General features: G+C 36.8%; 1 protein-coding gene across 2 annotated transcripts in view; it reads left to right on the top strand.

The window, feature by feature from the left end:
- The first annotated feature begins 2,030 nt into the window (after positions 1-2,030).
- Positions 2,031-22,980, top strand: part of TMEFF2 (transmembrane protein with EGF like and two follistatin like domains 2) — a 255,523-nt gene continuing 234,573 nt past the window's right edge. Inside the window, exons 1-4 of one of the 2 annotated variants that reach the window (XM_017856107.1) lie at positions 2,031-3,039; positions 5,366-5,475; positions 13,250-13,379; positions 18,501-18,527. In XM_017856107.1, coding sequence (XP_017711596.1) covers positions 2,868-3,039; positions 5,366-5,475; positions 13,250-13,379; positions 18,501-18,527 — 439 coding nt within the window. In that variant the 5' untranslated portion in view covers positions 2,031-2,867. The remainder of the gene's footprint in view (positions 3,040-5,365; positions 5,476-13,249; positions 13,380-18,500; positions 18,528-22,980) is intronic. The other variant, XM_017856108.1, reaches the window with a different exon arrangement.

Genomic DNA, 22,980 nt, shown 5'->3' on the forward strand with positions numbered 1-22,980 from the left:
AATTAACTCCTTTGGAGTTTTAACTTCCTTTCGGCCAAACGTCTTAGGAAGAGTATATATTATTAGAAAGTACGCCAAAAATTTACTTAGCAGAAAATTCAAAGAGTTTTCCTCTGCTAAGAGGTTCTGTAAAATTCTACTTATGTAACCAAGCTCTGAAATCCTAGCAGGTCCTGTTTCATTATCATAATTACTGCATAAACACATTTAAAGACTTTGCCTTTAGTTTCAAGCATGACTTATTTTCATAAGCTTGATTAGTTACCACACCATCTTTGCTATGGAAAATGACATGTTCTCACTCTGTGCTGCAGAGTTGTTAAATCTTGATCTATATTTATGTTTCCTTCTCTGCCGAAAGCCTGTAGCGAAAGAAATCTCTAATTCCTTGTTTTACAATATTAGTTGGCAGTTCTATCTAATGGGTATTCCGTTTCCTTAAAGAATTTAGCTGCTCTGTCTAGAAGCCGATTTTCTGATGCCTCCAACGTCTGGTCAAATTGATATGTTTTAATGGAGTCTTCGTCGGTGAGGAGCAAGATGCCACTGACTAGAATGCTGGGATCTGCTGCTTAATTGCCAGGAGTGAGAGACACTGAGATTCAGAAATCTTTGGAGGTGGGAGGGGAAGGGGACAGTCTCGGACGGAGGCGGAGATGTAAGATAAAGGGATGGATTTCACACAGGAAAAAAAAAAGGAGATTTCTTTGAGGCACTGAGGTGCTGCACGATCACATCTCTCAAAGGAGAAGTTAAAAAGCGAGGAAGTGGGAGGAGGTTGGAGGTTAAAGTACTTAAAAGGATTACTCGGGTACAATTTGTTTTTCTGGTGGTGTCTGCAAGGGATAGATAGTCCCGTTTTCAAAGTATGTTAATGCCTCTTTTAAGTGATTGGGAATGGACACTAATTGCCTGTTAAATGTTATCAAATGCTCTCCTAAATTCAGAGGACACAGAAAGAGGGGCACAAAAGGAAAATTTAAATACAGAGAAAAAGGGAGGATCTGGAGGCTTTTGAAAACTGGGGGAGAAGAAGGAGGAAGAATAAAAGAGAGGAATAGAGAAGGAGAGCGGGGAGAAGAAGAAGAAAAAAACCAGGAATCACTGAATAATCACACACAAAATAGAAAACTCTTCCCTGTGGGGCCTCCAAAACACTGAGACTGCAATAGTGACCCCGGTCACGGAAGAAAGATGCTCCTCTCCACCCTTGTCCCGGAAAGCTCTCGGTCCCGTTACTGGCGACTAAAATTCCATTAGGCTAAAGAGTGTGTCTAACTGCCTGAAGAATGCAGCAGGCGGAAGGCGGGTCCCGCTATGCCGTTTGCCCTGTGCCCGCTGGAGTGAATGAAAGAAACGCGCAGAGCCAGAGACTCCTGCCGAGTTAGACCTTCTCTCGTCGCCCCAGGTCACCGGCCATCCGGCAAAGACCCGCGTAAGGCACCCAGGGCCACTGCCTGAGCCAAAAAACGGAGACCGCTCTCCCCTTCCGGGACGCCGCTTCCCGGCGGATGCTCCCGGCAACCCACCCGCGGCGTATGCGGAGGAGCCTTTCTCTTCCTCTCAGACCACTTGTCCTGCCCAAATCTGACCTTCCAAACACATCTGACCGCACCTCCCAGGTGGACACAAGAATAGGCTACGGGCTGGAGAGGAGCGGGTGATGGAGAGAGGGATTCAAACCTGCGGCCGCTCGGGCTGGGTCGGAGCTGCAGGGGGCCTGGGAGGAGAGAGGGGAGAAGAGAGAATGAAGGAGAGCGCCTGCCGGGATGGCTGAGCTGGCTCGGCGAGGAGCCTTGGGGTCGCAGGCTCTTGTGGGAGATGCTGCTGCTGCTTCCAGGCCGGCCAGAGCGGTTCTAACACCATCGCCTCTCACCCTCTCCTCCCTGCGAATGCCTAGAGAAACGTTCCTGGCCTTTCCGCCGCGACATTCTCAGCCTGCATCCCCCTACAGCCCAGGCGGCGCGCTCCGGCACGCTGGAGCACCGGGCGCCAGCAGGACGCCCTCTCCCGCGCCGGCTCGCCCCTCTCTGCCCTGCTGCTGCTGCTCCTATGACACCTCCGCCCCCACCATCTCCAGCTCGGAGAGACGCCTCCCAGCCGCGGCCGGCGCTCGCTGCCCCGGGTCACGCGCGGAAGAGGGGCGCTAGTCCGCACCCCGCCCTCGGTAGGGGGCGTCCTGGAGCGGAGAGTGAAGCGAGTGGTATATGAGTATGCGGGTAGCCCACCCTGAAGCCCGAGCTTCTCACTTGAGCCAGCCCCGCCTAGCCCCACTCGGGCCGGCGGCTGCCGAGCGAGCCCATCTGTGGCTTCCGCGGCAGCCTCCTCCTTGCATCCTTGCACCTCCTCGTCGACCCCTCCCTCCCGGGACCCGCATCCTGCTCCACCAATCAGAGTCCGACTGCCTCTTCCCACGTGACCCCGGGCGGGCTGAGGACCTGCTGCTTCCCAAACGCCAGAGGGATGCGGGCGGCAGAGCTTGATAGGCGGCTGCCGGGCTGCGGGGCGCCTTGACTCTCCCTCCACCCTGCCTCCTCGGGCTCCGCTCCTCTGCCCCTGGACTCCAGTCTCCTCCTGTCCCCCCGCTTCCCAGAGTTCCCTCCTTATGGCAGCAGCTTCCCGCGTCTCCGGCGCAGCTTCTCAGCTGACGACCCTCTCGCTCCCGGGGCTGAGCCCAGTCCCTGGATGTTGCTGAAACTCTCGAGATCATGCGCGGGTTTGGCTGCTGCTTCCCCGCCGGGTGCCACTGCCACCGCCGCCGCCTCTGCTGCCGCCGTCCGCGGGATGCTCAGTAGTCCGCTGCCCGGCCCCCGCGATCCTGTGTTCCTCGGAAGCCGTTTGCTGCTGCAGAGTTGCGCGAACTAGTCATGGTGCTGTGGGAGTCCCCGCGGCAGTGCAGCAGCTGGACACTTTGCGAGGGCTTTTTCTGGCTGCTGCTGCTGCCCGTCATACTACTCATCGTAGCCCGCCCGGTGAAGCTCGCTGCTTTCCCTACCTCCTTAAGTGACTGCCAAACGCCCACCGGCTGGAATTGCTCTGGTAAGTCCAGAACCCCCGTCCCCGACCCCTTAACCCCGCAGAAGAACACGCGTATCCAGCACGGACCAGCCTACCCTAGCGCGCCTCCTCAGCCCCTCACCTCCTACTGCCCTAGGCTCCTAAGACCACCCACCTCTATCCAGAGAAACACGGAGAACTGTTCCAGGCCCGGGGGTGGGGGGTAGTTCTGGGATGGGTAGAAAGTGCAGGTGTAGCAGGAAACCTTTGCATGCTTGCGGTTACATTGGAGCTGAGAGAATTTTGAGAAATATTAAACGGGATGGTTTTCTGGGTTCACTGGAAAGAACACCAATCCCAGGGGAAACATAAAAAGCGCAGCTTTGTCATCGTTAAAGAAGAAAGTCTTACTAGGATGAGGAAGAAATAACTTTATGAGAAAGAAGGAGCGAGAAAGCAATAAATCAAATGGTGACTGCAGGGGAATCGCTGATTCCTGGCAAAGGTGCCATGAGGGCGCACTGGTCTCCCATTCAAGACCAGGTCACACAGATTCTAAAGGAGCTGGATTTCAATATAATCAATTTCTCTCTCTCTCTTCCCCCTTCTCTCCTAGGCGACAAAAAACATTGGTTTTGCATTCCAGTTATGCCCCTCTCTTGCTTCCCTAAGCCTCAAGGTAGTAGAGGGAAGTTGAGAAAAAGAACACTTTGCGGGTCTCCCAGGCTGGAGTGGGCATAACTGAGGCTGGTCAGGTTCCGTGTAGGCTAGCCGAGGGCAGAACCGACCTCAGTGGGCGCTGACTCCTCCATTTCTGGACAGGCTTCCGTGGAGTGGGTCAGGCACTCTTCTTGCTCGCTTGGGTTCCTTCAGATTCTGATGGCAAGAGCTTGGCAGGCTTCGCTCTGCTGAAGCTTCCTAATTAAATAGGGCCAGAGGATGGGAGTTGCTGCACTCCTAGCTGGCATAGCATTTCGGTTTGACAGCCTGTAGTATACTGGGCAGAATTGGGGTGTAATTTCCTTGGCATTTTAAACTCCGTTAACATGCCTGGGTATTGTCCCCTAGGTGTGGTCTGTTCTAGTTTTAGCAAGTGTGTATGTAATTTTTCATCTTCTGTAAATATAATTTTGCTGTAGTTAAATACGGCTCTGAATAAAGTGGCTTTAAGGATGTATATGAGCTGAAGTGTATGTAACTTTAGAGAGGAGGTTATGACCAACTGTAACTCATAGGGTGAAAGCCTGTATAGTTCCTAGTTATTACTGATGTAAATGCCAAAAGGAAAATTATTATGCATCCTTCTAATTTATCCTTTACAAAGACAAGTTGAGATTTGCAACCCTATTAGATTTGGGTCAATAGATTGTTCTGGTTTTTTTGGCAGTTTCTAAATTTGGCATTTTAATAAAACTCAACATGTTTCTGTAACTTCTTGATTCATGCATACATGTGTGTTGTTTTTGAAAGAATAAGTTTCACTTTGCTTTGCCTAATCACTTTTTAGATGCTTTATTATAGTAATAATTATGAGTCTGCAAAATCGGTTTTTGGAAATGTTGATGGCTTTGTAGTCCAACACAGACTGGTTTGCTTCGTTCCTAGCCCTTGCATTGTTTCAGGAAATAACTAACTTAAATGTGAAGTTGACATTTGCAATCAAGAAATTCAATATTTGCCAGATATTTTAAAGGGGTCGGCATAAACTAAAGAGAATAAACTGGTTTTGCAGATAGGTTGTCAAGAACTTGGCACCCTGCTCCCACCCCTGTTAACTTAGAGGTGATCAATCTTCATTTGAGCCAAACAGACCATCACAGAAAACACTGTGCCTGTTTATCTTTATTATTGAGGCTTTGTTTCCTCTTTGTCTGGATAAATTTCGAATAAGGGTTTGTTTCAGTCCTTGAAGCAAAAGAACAATTAAAGATGGGGAAGTGGTAAAAGGGCATTCAGAGATCATCACTAGCTCTTTTCCAAAATGTGGAGTTTTGTGGTCATAAATATTGTCCACCTAATGAGCAAAAAAAAAAAAACAAACAAACAAACAAACAAACAAACAAACAAAAAACAGGAAGCAAATGTTAACCTTTCATTCACCACTGTCAGTATTAATGAAGCCTTAAAAAATAGCACTATCAGAAAAGGATATTAAAGGAGAACTGACTAGAAAAGAATTGTGGAAAATGGAAACGAATATTGATCACTTAACTAGATTTTGAGGTTATCGGTAGACGGTGACCTTGCAGTACAGCTATAGTTGTTGGATTTAAAATTTAGGACAAGTATTTTAAAGCTTCAAGATAGTGTTTTTTGTTAAAAATCTGTAACATGTTTTAATGACTGGAGTGTTCTCTTTAAATTTGAGGTTATGATGACAGAGAAAATGATCTCTTCCTCTGTGACACCAACACCTGTAAATTTGATGGGGAATGTTTAAGAATTGGAGACACTGTGACTTGCGTCTGTCAGTTCAAGGTAAGAAGTCTTATATTTGCATCTTCTAATTCATTAATGAGACTGCAAAGCAGGGATCTCCCTTTACAGCCTATCACTTGGAAATTTATAGCTATGCAAGCTAAGAGGGAAGCTGGCACCAAGCAAAAGTACTGGCAAGAGAGCCAACTGATGTCAAGAAGACATACACTTTTTGGAGAAATGTATATGCCAAAGTTATAAATGCCACTGAAGGTAGAAAGCTTCAGGTTGTGCTTTTGGGATGTCAAAGGAAAATTATGTTTCTCTGGCCCTTCTAGCATCATTTTAAAAGTGAACTGACTGGGGATAATAGTCAAAGTAGGGGTAAAAGTCTTAACTTGTGCTTTTGTTCTTTTGATGGGGCTATCATCTTTTATCTTGTTGCTATCTGTCTTAATGATCTTGGCCTTTATTACCCTTGCAACCTGACTAGGTTTTTAAGTTAACTCCTTATTAGTGTAACTTCAAAACTTTGTTCTAATTTGGAAATCATGAAACTTATTAATTAATATATGTCAGCTTTTTCATAGGTACCACCCTCAATTAGAACTGAATCCCCTAGGAATCCAAAAGAGCATTTAGATCCACAAGTTATTTTATGAACATCAGGAAGATGTACTTTTTCTTGTGTTAATTTATTTTAAGTAACAAAGAGAGAAAGAAGTTGCACTACTGGCGTCATCAAAACTAGATTACTAGTATCTCTTAAAGATAGAAATTGTAATATCATTAGGATGATCATTAGCTAACAAATGCTTTCCACCGTGTAAATTATCAGCCTTTTCCTCTTAAAATGTTCATATAATCATGTAGAACTTCAAGTAGCATGGATGTTGTACCAATAGCCTATATTTGCCCTTGAGCATTTTAAATTACTTTAAAAAATACTTTTAAAATCTGACAGTATGACTCAACCAGGAAATATGCACATAAACAAAAGTACGTGTGAGATAAGGGAAACTTTTCTAAGATGGTAAGAATACAAAAAATAGAACAAATAAAAACATTAAACTCAAATTTAGACCTAGATATCTGGTTTAATAGGTAATATTTAGAACTATTGATGAAATTTAAATATTTTAGATTGAATTCAACCTCCCACTAAGAAGGAGAAGAGAATTCACCTTTAAATGAAGTTTAAGTGGCTTTTAGAATGCTAAAACCTTCTTAGACATTATTTTCTTCTTTCTAAGAAACATAATATGACAACTGATATTTGTAAAGTGCACCACCTCCTGGTGGGTGAGTACTGCTCTGACTGTACAGTTTTTTAGACCATACCATAGTGTCAGAAACATATTCATGCATATTGAATATGCATGTAACATCAACTTCTAAGGTCTCCAGCCACATTAAACAGTGTCATTATGTACTTTCAGTGAACTACATGAGAGAGAGAGAGCCTGAGAACTCCCCAATTCATACTTAACCAAATGTTAACTAAACGGGAAAAAAGCACAGTTAGATAAATCATTAATTAAAGGCCCAGATAATTTTGTGAATTTTTCCTTCTTTCCCTTTGTGATTTCCATAAATTTGTCTTATTTTCATAACCATAGACAGACAAAAGAAATGAATTCATAAAAAATATCAAATGAACCAGGAAAAACGTTCCTGAAATGTAAAGCCATGGTTCTAAGATTTCACCAGGAGAAAAAAAAGGGGGGGTTGGTGGAACTCTAAAGGAACAGAACTGTAAAGCTACAAAATGAATATAAACAATTTTCTTATTAAAGGAATTGTTTTCATTTTATATGTGCTACGGAAGATTTTGGTAAAACTTTAATCAACAAAAATATGTGTGTTTTTCATACATTGGTCAGTCAGCTATGTTTAGCATTAATTTAAATAATTGTTAAGTGGAATCGATGAGGGAGTGGCATCGAATGCAAGTTTGAGTAAGAAACTAAAATGTAAATTTGCTTTTTGTAATCTTTGTGGCATTTGAAATGTACTAGTGTATTACTACTGCTATTAGTTTGTGCTTTGCAATAGTTGTCAATCTGGCAAGAAAAAACAAACATCTCCCTAGTGGAAAATGTAGACTTTGCACATACCAAGAATATAGAGTGGCTGAATTAAATTGAAGATCAAAGAAAAGTATAAGTTGCATGAAGAATAATAAATAGGATATTTTAAACTAAGAGTCTCTTGAGTCCATCTTCTCCTAATACATGAATTTGAGTTTTTTGGTGTTTGTTATTTTAGCCCTAGTATCTGATAAAAAGGGAGAGGTATTGAAAATCTATTTTCCTATGTATTATTCTAAACTTCTGTTTCTTTCTCTGCTGCCTTTTCAGGTACAAGCAAGCATTCCTCTTTTTTTTTTTTTTTTTTTGGGAATTTTGGAGACAAGAGTCTTGCTGTGTCGCCCAGGCTGGATAGTAGTGGTACACTCTTGGCTCACTGCAACCTCCACCTCCTGGGTCTCCCAGCGATTCTTGTGCTTCTGCCTCCCAGTTAGCTGGAAATACAGGTCACTGCACCATTCTCAGCTAATTTTTTTGTATTTTAGTAGAGACGCGGTTTTACCATGTTACCCAGGCTGGTCTCAAACTCCTGCGCTCAGGAGATCCACCTGCCTCGGTCTCCCAAAGTGCTAGGATTACAGGCGTGAGCCACCGCACTCAGCCTGCAGTCTATAGTCTTTCCAGCTGAGAGATAAATTTCAAAGAGAAATGGGCATATATTTTTATACCTATAATGTTTACAATTTGCCTTATCACTGGAACACTAAAGTAAACATTATTAGTCTTCACTTCTCTTCGATGATTTTAAATAAATTGATTTCTATCCTTCAAACATATTATCTCATTTATTTCTCACAACTCAGTGAGATGATTGTTTTCTCCTCCCTTTTTTAAACTTTTATTTTAGGTTTGGGGGTACATGTGAAGGTTTATTACATATGTAAACACGTGTCATGAGGGTTTGTTGTACATATTATTTCATCACCCAGGTATTAAGCCCAGTAAGTGTGAGGATGAAAATTTGGAGACAGTATATGGATAGACAGATAGATAGGTAGGTAGGTAGGTAGGTAGGTAGGTAGGTAGGTAGGTAGATAGATAGATAGATAGATAGATAGGTAGGTAGATAGATAGATAAAAATAAAAGTGGGCAGGAAGGAAGGGAGGGAGGCAGAGAAGGAGGAAAAAAGGAAGGGAGATACATGTAGATACATGTAGATATTTACAGATGGCCCTGGTCATGCAATGATCAATAACCACTTTATAATTTAAAATATTATGAAGCTTTATGTTTTCAGGTATTACCTAATTCAAATACTAAATATTTTTTTAATAAGTCATGCTTTAGATCTAAAATTTTCTTATCACTAAGGCTGTGTAACAGACTGCCCAGCACTTAGTGGCTTAAGACAATGAATATTTATTTTGTTCATGAATCTGCCATTTTGGCAGGGCTTAATCAAAACAGCTCACCTCTACTCTCCTTGGCATTAGCTGATGGTAAGGGGAGGGAATTCAAAGGCTTGGTGCTATACTGATCTGAGGGTTCTCACTCATATGTCAGACTGTCAGCTGAAGACCTTCTTCTTCTCCATGTTGATCTCTTTGCATGGGCAAGTTTTGTCTTCCTCATAGCATGGTGGCTGAGTTTCAAAGTCAAGCATCCAGAGAGAAAGAAAGAACCAGGTAGAAGCTATATCCTTTAGTGACCTAACCTGGGAAGGCATACAGAGTCATTTCCACCATAGTCACAGGCCTGTCCACTCTTAAAATCATAATTTTTTTACATTTAAGGAAATATAAATCACAGAAAAGTAAAAATTACCTATGGAATGGCCAAAGGATTGGAACATATGCAGATTTTTTTAAATCTTTTTTCCTTTTTGGAAGAAAAATATACCATATCCCAAGCCATTCTTCTTAAGCCTTTGACAACTGGGAACATAACAGAATTGACTTAACATCTGTTGAGCACCTTCTACATGCCAGACTCTGTGGAAGGGACTGGCAATATGTAAAACATAAGTCATACATAAGCTTCTAGATGCTGAAATCTCAGCTCAAAAAACCTATATTAATCAAATAAGCAATAAATCCTATGAAAAACTTCTCACATAATTTTTATTAATTTGTAGCAAAATTAATTTCTTGCATTCTAGTGTGTCAAGTTATTGACTCCACTAGCATGGGGTTAGCCCATTATGGAACAAAATTCTTCTATTGAAAATACTTGTTTGGAAAATAACATAAGATTTTAAAACATGGAAAATAGAATCACTTTTCCCCTGAGAGGAAGTTTGTACAACACATGCATTTATAGACCTAACCATCTGAACTTGAGTCTTGTTTTTCCTCTTACCAGGCAACTGTATGGCCTTTAGCAAGTCACTTAACATCTGAATCTGTCCCTTCATCTGAAACTGAGCAGTATCATGAATACTACTAAAAACTATTTCCAATAATTTGGCATATTTTAATGCAGTAGTTAGCGTATTTCATGCTTAGGGTTAGCCTGTTTCCTCCTGTTTTTCTAGTTCTAGAAATGCCGTGGTTTGATGTTAGAGTTAGGTGATAACTCTACTAGTTAAAATACATATCATACAAAGCAAATAATTTACATTTCTTTGTATAAGTATTACAAGATGTTTCTTGTTTTAAAAACATGACTTTGTTAATTTCCCAAGTGTTCCAGGTAAGCATTTCAAGTGGGAAAACTAGGCTATAAACCTGTTAAATATTTCATTGTTGATTAACATTCAAAATGTCCTACACCAAGGCAGTGAAAGAAATACGAGGACCTAGGACTAGACTCCCACTCATGAGCTTTCATGATTTAGGGTGTACGTCCTCCTTGTGTTCTTCGTATTAATGAGTGCAAGTCTTGATACTAAGGGCCAAAAACATCATGCCAGTAATCTACAGTTAAGCTCTTTTCAGCTCTGTAGAAATCTCCCTTTTGGCTTGTGCGTGGAACTTGGCAGCTCTGTTTTTAGAACTGTTCGAATTTGGCTTACTGCATCCCTCAGAAGCGGCATATGAGCACTTTATCAGTTTATTCGATATTTTAAGATGCATATCAGGTTTGTGTACTAGCAGTTAGGAGAGATAATAAATACTTTCCACTCCCCACTCCCAGTCCACTGACTCTATATTTGAGTAATCTGAGAAGGACAAATAAATAAAATTTAAGGATTGGAGAGAAGAAAACAAGGACCCAAATAATCTACACACAAAGTATTATAAGGAGGGATGGAGATGGAGATTGAAAAGTAGTCTGGGGCAAGAATGCCAGGCCTCAAGCATTAGATGTTAGTCCAGCTAGTCATAGACATATTATGACTCTCTTCTGTCTACTGAAAGGATCAGCAAGTCTAGCGATCATAATGTCACCAGCTGTTTCCTTCTTTCTGGTCTCTCCTCCATGTGCTCAGACACCATTGTAGTGTTCATAGATCAACATAATCCTACCTACATTCTCCTGTCTCCGATTCTGATCATAGCACATTTATCAAGCACCTATCCCTGCACTTTCCTTGCTGGCCACAGTTCTGGCATGAACACAAGCCACATTTATTTGTTTTTTCAGTACTGCTCTTTGGAAAATTCAAATCTTCACAGGCATTTTGCACTTGCCTTCTTTCTTGAATGGTAGTGCAGATGCTCAGACCTGTGGTGAGTCAGTTTTCAGATGTAAATTAAAACAAAGTTTTGGAAAGCTCTTGGAAAACAGTGCTTACACAGGTATCATCTAATCAGAAGTCAGTTGCTGATTGAGTTAAACATTAGCAAAAGATTAGTGAAAAACTCTAATCAAATCAGTTTTTTTTTTTTTTTTTTTTTTTAAACAGAATCTTGCTCTGTCGCCCAGGCTGGAGTGCAGTAGCTCAATCTCGGCTTACTGCAAGCTCCACCTCCCAGGTTCACGCCATTCTCCTGCCTCAACCTCCTGAGGTAGCTGGGACTACAGGCACCCGCCACAACACCTGGCTAATTTTTTGTATTTTTAGTAGAGACAGGGTTTCACTGTGTGAGCCAGGATGGTCTCGATCTCCTGACCTCATGAGCCGCCTGCCTTGGACTCCCAAAGTGCTGGGATTACAGGTGTGAGCCATCAAATCAGTTTTTAAAATATAATCACATACATAGACTGAGTCTGGGAGACAATAATGTAACTGTGGAAAAGAATTACTATATAGAGGTAATATAGAGGTAAAGAATTACTATATAGACATTGCAGAATGTCTAGATTATATATTGTAGAAATTAAGATAAAGAATATTTTTAAAATATGTGCTAAAGCATCCTGTTAGTAATTATGGTCATCTTAATATGACTGTCATCCCATTTGGGTTTACTGTTTGGAAAAAAGTTGATCACAATTACCAAAACATTATATTTAAGTTGTTAATAATATATATAAAAAAAAACTCATAAAATTAGGCTTTCATTTCAAAGAACATTGACATTTAAATTTGTTGTGACACTTAAGCTATTATTATATAAAGACAAAGAGCAAGAGTTAAATAGTTGGTTAAGAATAAGAAAGTTTAGGTATTGTAAGGAAGTAGAGTAAAATAATAAATTTCAGGTTTTAATAAATCGGATTATCAACATGTTGAGAGGTGTTTTCTTTTGCATAAATTCTTGAGTTGAAGTTTATTTGTGATAGGGTTTTAGGTTTATATCATATATATTTAAACTTTCCTACCCATCTCACTGTATTATTGGTTTATTTTGTATGTATTCTGAACTCACAGAACATCAAAGATTCAAATATATTAGATAAAAGTAAAACATAGAGAAGAGTTTTTACATGCATCTATAAGTATGATTTTCCTTTCTTAGTTTCTGGCATAGGTGAGCATACACAGATAATAATCTTGATCATTATATTGTTTATAATTAAAAAATGAAGCACATCAGTAGTAGTAATCATGAGATAATCACATCCCTGGTGTAATTAACAGGCATAGGACAAAGCCAAGTATCATTAATGCCTTAGAGTATGTTTATATTATGATGACTATACTCTGTAGGTTGCCTTAATTTTCACTGTAATATATGTACTTTTTAAATAATGAGGTTCTTTTAAAATGAACTTTTCTCTTTATGGAATATCTATTAGTATACATACTTTGGAATAGTCAGTAAAGTTTACTTATAGTTCAGTAGTTGTTGAAATTTTTCTCTGTGTTCCATAATTTTGTTTCTCTCTAGACCATATCCATATCAATATACAATAGTCTAAAGAGGTATAAAATAAATAAGTAAATCAGTGTCTTATCTGAATATTTGGAAATTTACAAAGACTAGAATTCAATAAAAATTCAATTAAATTCAATTAAAAAAACAACTAAGAGTTAATTGATTTCTTTGGCTTTTTGGCCATATACTTCCACTCCTAACACAGATAGACATTACCTGTTTTTGAATAGCTTGAAATTAAACTATTTTAATTTTTTCCATCAAGTCATATGGGCCACATACTAAAAATAATATTAAGTAGTATTAATATGTTTGTTGCTATATCTTTGTTGTGCTACTTGTGCAGTCATTTTGTTGGAATTGCCTGATCAATTTAGATGCTTATTTTTGCCCTATCTAAGTCAAATGACTTGTTGGCTAACTTGAAATTGGCTTTGTGAATCTTTCAGTGATGCCCTTATAAAGACTTATTGGACACAAGTAGAATCATTGAAAATGAAGACAAGTGGTTTCTTTTGCAAATTATTACTTCTGTTCATCATGTCAGAGGGATGCAGTCTCCAGTACTAACTATAGGCTTACATCTGTGTATTTCCCAGTGCAACAATGACTATGTGCCTGTGTGTGGCTCCAATGGGGAGAGCTACCAGAATGAGTGTTACCTGCGACAGGCTGCATGCAAACAGCAGAGTGAGATACTTGTGGTGTCAGAAGGATCATGTGCCACAGGTATGTGTGTGATCTTCTTTGCAACCTTCTGCCTGGATTCCAAATCCAAAAACCATGTCTTTCATTTCTTGTCATGTCATCTCCCAATAAATAATTCAGATTATATATTGACCAGACAAGCCTGTATTGTTTTGTTCAAAGCATTTATTATTCTTATTCTTTGTCATTTTTACATTTCAAGTCACTTTTGGAAGAAAGAGGGCATCTATCATAAGGACAGTGGTAGATATAAGGACATATGTTATTAAATGAAATACAGGCAGTTTGAATAAAAGTCACATATAATTAGAAATCTAGATTGACTGCCAACATGCCAAATATGGAGAAACCTGACTATGTATGGATAAAGTTGTATTATTTATTTGTGTGTTTGTTTGTTTTGAACAATAACATCTGCTGGAAGGCAATTTTGCAGATTTGGGCTCTGAAGTTGACGTCTAATCTTAGCTCTACAAAATGGTCTTATTATTTAGTAGATTATATTGACAAATGTGTTTGTAGTAGACATAATTTCTAATGACATGTGTCATTTCTGACTCAACCTGGAATTCTACAAAATTTTTCAGTCAAGTTTGCCAACAGTGCTATAAAGGAAGTAAGAAGAAAGAGAGACTTCATACGCTCTATAACTTTTCAAGTTTTCCTTCTATCTATAGTAGTTGTTAGAGCTTATGCTTGAAAATAAGGAGTGCTTTAAAATGGGGCTGAGTTTTCAAGTTAAGCTTGATATCAAAGTCACATATATTATAGAGACTTTAAGGTGTCATGGTAGTTGTTCTTTTTATTCTTTTTTTTTTCTTTTTTTTTCCATTTTTTATTTTATTTTAAGTTCTAGGATACATGTGCAGAATGTGCAGGTTTGTTACATAGGTTTACATGTGCCATGATGGTTTGTGGCACCCATCAACCCATCATCTAGGTTTTAAGCCCCACATGCATTAGGCATTTGTCCTCATGCTCTTCCTACAATAGCAAAGACATGGAACCAACCCAAATGCCTATCAATGACAGACTAGATGAAGAAAATGTGGTACATATACACCATAGGATATTATGCAGCCCCAAAAAAGAATGAGTTCACGTCCTTTGCCAGGACATGGATGAAACTGGAAGCCACCATCCTCAGCAAACTAACACAGGAACAGAAAACCCACACCATATGTTCTCACTCATAAGTGGGAATTGAACTATGAGAACACACGGACACAGGGAAGGGAACAACACACACTGGGGCCTGTTGGTAGTTGTTCTTAATGGCAAATAAGCATCTTTCTGGGAAGTCATAATTCCTGAGAATTTAGATGATATAAGCATACTCAGGAATAATAACAATGACATCAAACATAAACTTTCTTCAAAAATAGGAGCAGAGAATAGCGTCATGAAAAGTCTATTTTGTTCAAAAGTCCCTCTTAGATAACAGGTATTTCTAATCTAGAGTATGATGTTAAAAGTTATGTGCTAAGTGACTGGGACAGGGTGGAAAATGAGCAAAGAGAAAAGCCTCGTATTCTTTAAAAGATTGTCTTAAGCATATTGATCGTTAGTAAAGTTATATTGGTGACTACCCAAGTTTCTGAGAATTAGCAGAAGAAAGAGAATAGTATCATATCTCATGGCCAAAGATACTTTGTTTTGGTTTTGGTTTCTAGCAGTCTTTTCTCCTAAGGGATTATTTGCTTAGATGTGAATGTTCTTCATGAAAGGATGGTCAGGAGGCAAGCGGAGCTGGTACTGCATTTGCTTATTTGCTAAAGCAAGCAGGTCATTGCTGCTTGGTCTGTGAGTGACAAGTCATGAATAAAAGGTACAGCAGTATGTGAGAGTCAATGGGCAGCCTTCTCCAGTAGGAAAGAAGGATGACCAGCATGCTGCTCTCACGCTAAGAATGAGGGATATAGAAAGTAAGACAAGGAGCAAACTAATTATGAGGAACCAATCAGCTATACCAAAGAAATGAGAAATAATCCTTTAGGACAAACTGAATAGAAAAAAAGTAGAATCCCAGGAACCAGGAAGGATGAAGGCAAATACCATAGAGTATTGAGGAAAGGATTTGCTTTTTCAAGATCATCGAGAATATCTGTTCTTATCTAACAATAATCACATGAGAATTGGCAGGCAATTATTGTAATAAACAGAGCAGAAGTTACGGTTATGGCCGATGTAGCAAAATCTTTCGTTCTTACTTGCCAACCTCCAAGTTCTTGTCAGCGCATATAATCACATTCTCCTGATTCATTCAAGTCTTTCCATTCTAGTCCCTGATGTGCTGGTTATACTATGAAAATAAATACTTAGCCAAGTAGAAAATTTAATCACAATCGAGTAATCCATCTTTAGCTCATTCACATACTTAGATTTCTACAAGATTTAATTAGTAAGCCAGTCTTGCTGAATGCATCTTCCATGGACTTGTAAATCTAAAAGGTTTTTGATCTGAATAATGGCGGAGAGAACAAAGTAATTTTCATTAACCAGATCTGACTGTAAATAAATTGGGGTTCTGACTTTTGATCTAAAAGGGATTCTCATTCTTTTCTTTGTATATTTCCCATTTATTTTTTAATGCTGTTTGACACTGAATGAAAGTGGCAAGTTGTAAGCTCTAGGAATAATAGGCAGTAGAAGATATAACTTTATATTTATTATATTTCATTGAACTTTATTTTTTTGTCCAGAGAATAGATTCTTATTGGGAAATCTGCTCAATGGTCTTACTGTCAATTTAACTTTTTGTCTTGTAAGAAATGCATTAACTAGGAGCTCAGATTTAGGTCTAACAGCATGACTTATTTTCTTAGGTGTTTCTGTCTCACTAATAAGACTTTAGTAGGCTACTTATCATCAGTTGGTCAAGATGACTCATCATATAATAGAGAAAATATTAAAGCTTCCCATAATGATTTCATAATGATGCCACCGGCTTAAGTGATCATTTTTCTAATCTATTCCTTCTTTTCTTCCCTGGCTGTTTCATTTGTGTCAAATCAAATATTGTCTTAAGAACCATGCCCCTTGAAGTTTTAGAAATGCATGTGGGAAATACAAGATAAAATACTATCGGCATTTTTTTCTGATTTTCCCCAATCATATATATTTATTAGAATACCCATAGATGAATAGGCAAGGTGTTTACTCTACATTTTAATTATTATGTTCCAGACAATACTTAAGCATTTAAAATATGCCACTGTGCAGTAAGCCTCAAAATAGCCCAATCAGATAGATATTACTATGCCCATTGAATAGAGGAGGAATATGCTTAGCAAGGTTGAATAACATTTCTCTATCATGCAATGAGTAAGGTTTGGAGCTTGGAACTCCTAAGCCTTTATGCATTTCTCCTTATGTTCATATAAGTGTAGAGAGATGAACAACACATTTTCCTTGACTGAAAGAAGTTTATAGGGGAAAATTTAAAATAAAATATATACATTTAACTAAAATATATTTAGAATGTGTTATCACTATAATACCACAACCTGTTGTTTAGCCCCGAATGAGTATAATACTGAATTAAGCTTTCAAATTAATGTAAATACAATCAATTAAAGTTTTTGTCTGTGAAAGTATACAAAAAGGAAACTTGACAAACATTAAGCACTCAAGCACTGTTCTGTCCAAAAGAGATGATGTCGTGACTTATAACAGTCAGTTTAGTTGGTAGGAATATTCTAATATCAGCATGAATTCATCAGTCTTTCTTGATCTATTATCATTAAACAGTCAATTCTTATGATTAAAATCCTTGTTTGATTTTACATTTACTAAGAATAAATTTTATCATAAATTATTTTACCAATTTACTTGCCTTTAAGGAAAAGATATGCTGCCCCAAAGACGTATGCCTTGTCACATTAATAGTTAATTGATTACTTGACATTCTAATAGTCAAGTAGTGCTAGACCGTATAAATTTAGTTAATGTGGGTCTCCAACAAGACTGACAATTCAAACTACTGCTCCTTCATGGTACTGCTAATGCCAATACATGATAAAAAGGAGGGCTGCTGGGAAGGCCTTCCTTCTTCAATATATGTCAGCCTTCTGTGGATTTTCATATAACATGCCTCTTTCTATGTGGTGCTTCCCAATAAAGTATCATGGAAGCAAACAAGTAAAAGTCATGTTTTATTTTAATTGGACTAAAACCATAAATTCTTAAGAGTGGCATTTGGTATAAGTCTTGAACCCTGGGTGAGATTTCACTGTGGGATGAGGGCACATCAGGCAGAGATATCAATATTAATCTTATTTCCCTGTATTAACATTAAAATACATAACCAAATGTATTGTGGACGAACAACAATGGAAAAGCAGAAGGAAGATGATGTCTATACTTAAGAAGTAGAAGCAGATGGAACCTCAGTAGTTTGATTTCAACTTGAAATTTTGCATGTTTCTGGGAACTACTTTCCCAGAAATAGACAACGTTGACCAATTGTAATTAATGGGAGGAAGGAGAGAGAAGAAATGGTGAAAGAAAAATCCAGAAGAAGAGGTATGATTTTTTTCTGCAAGAATCATTTACTGAATATCGGACTTCAAGCACAAAGGCAAAATCAAGCTCTCTTCTACTGATATCAAAACAAAGGATGATTTGTCACAGATGGAATCATCCACAGTTGTGGTATTCGTAAAACATATCAACACCCATATAAAATATATTTCTTTTTAAACTGCTTTTCTCTTTGTTCATATGCAATTTGCAAGAATATAAGCCTTAAATATGGGTTTCTTTGCCACAGACATTAGACTATTTAATTTCTGCAACTTACTGATTGTTACAAGCATCTCATTTTTAATACTTTATTTTGCTAAGGGCACCAAATCCAGCCTGTCAAGATTAGGAATTTTTCATAGCCAAGATTAGGAAATTTTCCAAACTGGGCAATAATGTTTTCATAAAGCTTTGGAATAAAAATGATGGATAATTTATTTTAGAAGTTACATTAATAGATATTAAATTAAATTGATGTGAATGTATATTTTGGATTAAATATTAGTATTTTCTCAAACAATATTACTGCAGTATTAAACTAAGAAAGTAAACTTGAGCTTAAAAGTCATAAGTATTTTGAATATGTTTTACTAGCAAATATAATTTTTCCTCCCACAGATGCAGGATCAGGATCTGGAGACGGAGGTAGGAGTTGCCTTTTTACATATTTGAAGATTTACTGGTGGATATTATTATGTATATTTACTTATGTATATTCCATTTCAGACATTTAAGGCAAATTCATATTTTTTATTTTAGGAAAGATGAAAACATAAAAAATTGTCTCCATAAAAAGTACATGTATATGCCATGCAAATTATTTGGCATACTTATGAATCATACTCTATCTCCAGTTAATCTTCTTTGTTCATTTGTTTGTTTGTTTGTAAGTTGTTTTTGATATGGATAGGCATAATGTAAAAACTTCTGAAGAGAAGCATGCAAGCATATTTGGCAGGGAAGAAAGAATTCATGAGGAAATCATTTAAATATTGGATTTTTAAATATGAGACACTGCTCTCAATTACTAGGTGCTAATAAGACATACATAACCTACCATATAGACAAGGTTTTAATTATCAGATTTATAATTTGAAACTGAAGGAACTTTAGTTCATAAAAGTAAAAAAGATAAAATTAAGGCCAATGAAAGTATAATATTACCTTTGCTTCCTTGATTAAATCTATAGTTATATTTTACTAAAAGTATGATATATGTTTACATTATTTAGTTTTGTTTAGGAAGTATATAAGAGAGAGAGAGAGAAACTTTAAAAGTTTTGAACTAATGTACTTACTACCAAATGAAGATTTTACCTATAGATTGAAACTAAATTGTAAATGTCCCAAATACTTTTTCGCCAATGAAATTCAACAAATTAGACTTTTATACACACAAAGCAAAACAAACACAACCTATGTATACATTTTCAAGATTAAGAAAACAAACAATAAAAACATTCTCTCGGACCTTGCTATCAGTTGTGGTAAAATAATTAAATGTGCTATTCCAGTTGATTTCAGTTTTTTAATACAGAATTTGATAACGGAATAAGGTAAAAGAAGGCCTTGGGTCCAGGTGGCAAGATATTTTATGCCCCTTTATCTAGTTCAGGAAATCACTGAAAGATTTATCAATATTTCCCTTATGTAATGAAAGGCCTTAACTAGTCCAAATAAGGCAATACCCACAGAACATAATTAGAGCAGCATATTTGGAGCACAATTATTTTTTCATAAAGACTAAAAGTGAACAGCAGTCAAGATCAAAGCTAGAATATGTTTCAAATGTCACATGATGTTGGACAGTGCTTTGATGTCTGGACAGTCTTTCTCTAACTTCTAATAAAGTTTTTCTTAGCTGATTATATAGTTATTCCCAGAAAGTTTCCCTAGAGGTTTTGAAAATAGACCTAGATAGAAATATTACATCTTGAAGAAAAAAAAAAGCAGAGAACAAAAGGCGTTCCTTTAGTAGATGTTTTACCATGGGAATATTATTAAAGAATCAATTTTTAAAATGTTTCTTTTGTAAGGAAATAGTTTCTATGCAATTGTGTTATTTTTAGCTGTTTAGTTTTATATGTAGACTAACCTAAGTTTTGCAATATGGTGCTGAGACTGAACTGCTTCCACTGTTTACCCACCAGTCTTGTTCATTTTCTAGCATTCTTTAAAGACCAAAAAAAAAAAAAAAAAAAAAACCAAAGAATGTCTTCATTTCTCTTTCTGTTAAAGCATCATCATATACGTTTTTCTGCTTGACTATCCTATCATACTATACATCATATCTTTATTTTTCTAACAATAAGATGTGAGTTTTGTTTCACATGCTAGTTTCTAGTTTTCATTCATTGTTATTAGCATATGCAAGTGAAAGTGAAGTCAAACTCACTCTTCCTTGTTGCATTTTATATTAAAATCTTTGGCTCATTATGTTGTCTTGTGATCTGAATCAGACATTTTTTTCAGGAAATAATGTTAATCTCATGAATATGACATGCATAACTTATTTTATACTATATGAGTGAAACATCACTTAGAAACCACTTTTAAGTTTTCTTTGTCTTTTCTGTTTTAATCACTCTTCCTTTCAATTATAGGTCCTTTATAGTAACTTGGAGAAAACAAAACAACTTCCAATGTTTGCTTTAGAAAAAAAAGCATATTAACACATTTAATTCTGAGCTTATTGTTTAAAATAACGTCAGTTATGAAAATCGTGGTGATGAGTATTTGCTCCTAATTGCATACAATGTTTAAAATTAGAGACTGGTCAGATTTTTCTTAACAGAACTACTTGTTTTGCTAGTCTACATGTTACTTTGCTCTGTAAGACTATTAGTTTTAATTTTCTTTAAATTCTTTATTAAGGGATGCCAAAAACGCTTAGTAACTAAAACCTAAAAACCTAGTTTAGAATGACATGCACAAATTCAGTTCATATATCCATTGGGTTGTAATCATAAGATATGTGTGACTTACTATCTCTCTTATATAGATGATAGACTTTCCCCTGTATTTTTGTAGAGTTCGTATTACCAAGGTATTGAGAGGCCAGAATCAGCTTTCTTTATTTTTGAATAAAACAAAAGTGATTGAATAACTTGTGATTGTTTGGCTAATCCAACAATTGTAACTAGTGATTGTTATAACTAATCTCTATATAACGTATTCTCAGTAATGTGTATTTAATTAATAATGGGTTTACTTGGCAAGCACTTTGGATGGTTAATAGTTATTTTCTAATCTCTTATTTTAACAAAAGTTAATATAATTCCAAAGTGGAGTACATTGAACAAAAGGGTGAAGTGAAGAAATTTACTTGCAAAACATTTATCATGTGTGACTATCATAAATGATATCATTAAACCCACAAATCTAAAATCATGTAAAAATATATCAACTATTACTTTTGAAAGATTGTCCTATATTTTAACATGAATGAATATTACATTAGTAATGAATATTAGACCTGATTATTCTCAAAATAATTTAAGCTTAACCCATTTACACAAGGGTATACCTGTCATTTACTGCATTTGAGAGAACTTTTTACTACAACATGAGAGGGACATAGAGGTTTTATAAAAGTTATTTTAACTTGTTATTGCACATTTTATAGGGAGTTCTAAAATCTTTAACTATTGACCTATTTACTCAACTGAAACAATTCAAACAGTTAACTGTATTGGGATAAAACATGTTTACTCTGTTTCCAATATGATCCACAAAGATGCATTCTCTCCTAAAGGTGATTTGTAGAGTAATAAGATACAAATACTTCATACAAATCTTAATGTTTGGCTGTCCCATTTCGGTGACTGTATCATCTTCTTTTGGTGTTCAAGAAAACTCATTAATACAAAAGATAATTTTGTATTGTTGGTTTTGAACATAGGACCCGCCATTTGTGGAACTCTGTTTTTGAACAAAAATGTTTGTTTTGAAAGGCATCTACATCAAATAAATTTTTTGGATAGATTCACACTTGATAAAAAAATTAAAGATAAACTATAACTGTGAAGTGTGCTATTGGGAGGTAATATGTGGTCCAAATTCCAAAGAATTTGAGAAAGTGATAGAAAGAAAATGATTGGTGTTTCAAGTACTTATATATGGAAGTTTAATGTTGTAAATAAGAAAACGGGTGTGTGTAGGAGGGATAATAACTTCTTATCCACCCACAGACTTCCTTAAGCAACAAATACTGCAGGAAGAAAAAGTATTAGAGGTGCCTCCTCTCAAAATTCAGAGGTGTGTGGGTGATTAAAGAATAATTTTTAACCCCTGCTTTTCTCTATAAATCTTTCAGTCATATTATAAAGACAATGCTATGAATATTTTCCATTACTCTTTTTTTTTTTTTAAGTATTTTTGTGTTGCTTAGATCTTTGTTAGATTCTGAAAGATAAATAAGTCTGGTGAAATTAAAACCATATTTTAACTATCAAAATAATTATAAATGTATTATCCTGCTGTACATGTGGCAGAATCCACAGTTAAATTTTAATATCATCTTAAAGGAAGTTGTGTGATAATGTTTATAGAAATAAAATGTATCTAAGATACACAGCATAGACACAATAAGTATATTTTTATTTCATGAGATAAAAGGAAGCACAGGACTTATTTATACAATGTATATATTTATAAACTATTTTAAGATAATTCTTTAATAGGTTATTGTGGGATATGTACAACAACAAGTCAAATTAAACTTATGTCTATTGTTTGTATAAAAAAGCCTTGCTTTTCTATGAATTATCCAGTTAATTGTTGTTATGATAACTTTGGTGTAGAAAATCAGTTGACATATGGTTTTTATTTAATGAAAAAAATTCCAATACAAATTATTTTCATATAACATTACCAAATATGTCCATAATTAAGACATTTGCTTCATATACATATTGGATAGAACAAGAAAGGTTTACATGGCAACACATTGTAGATCTTGGGCTGCTATTTCTGATTATGTGAACTGCTAAAAACTGGCAAAAATATTTTAAGAACTTTGAAACTTGGAGATAATTTTTAAAAAATCCTTGTCTTTCTAATGTGGATTTTATAATATTTAGTAATTTGGTTGACTTGA

The sequence above is a fragment of the Rhinopithecus bieti genome, unplaced genomic scaffold (assembly GCF_001698545.2).
Source record: "Rhinopithecus bieti isolate Rb0 unplaced genomic scaffold, ASM169854v2 scaffold_41853, whole genome shotgun sequence".
Lineage (NCBI taxonomy): Eukaryota > Metazoa > Chordata > Mammalia > Primates > Cercopithecidae > Rhinopithecus > Rhinopithecus bieti.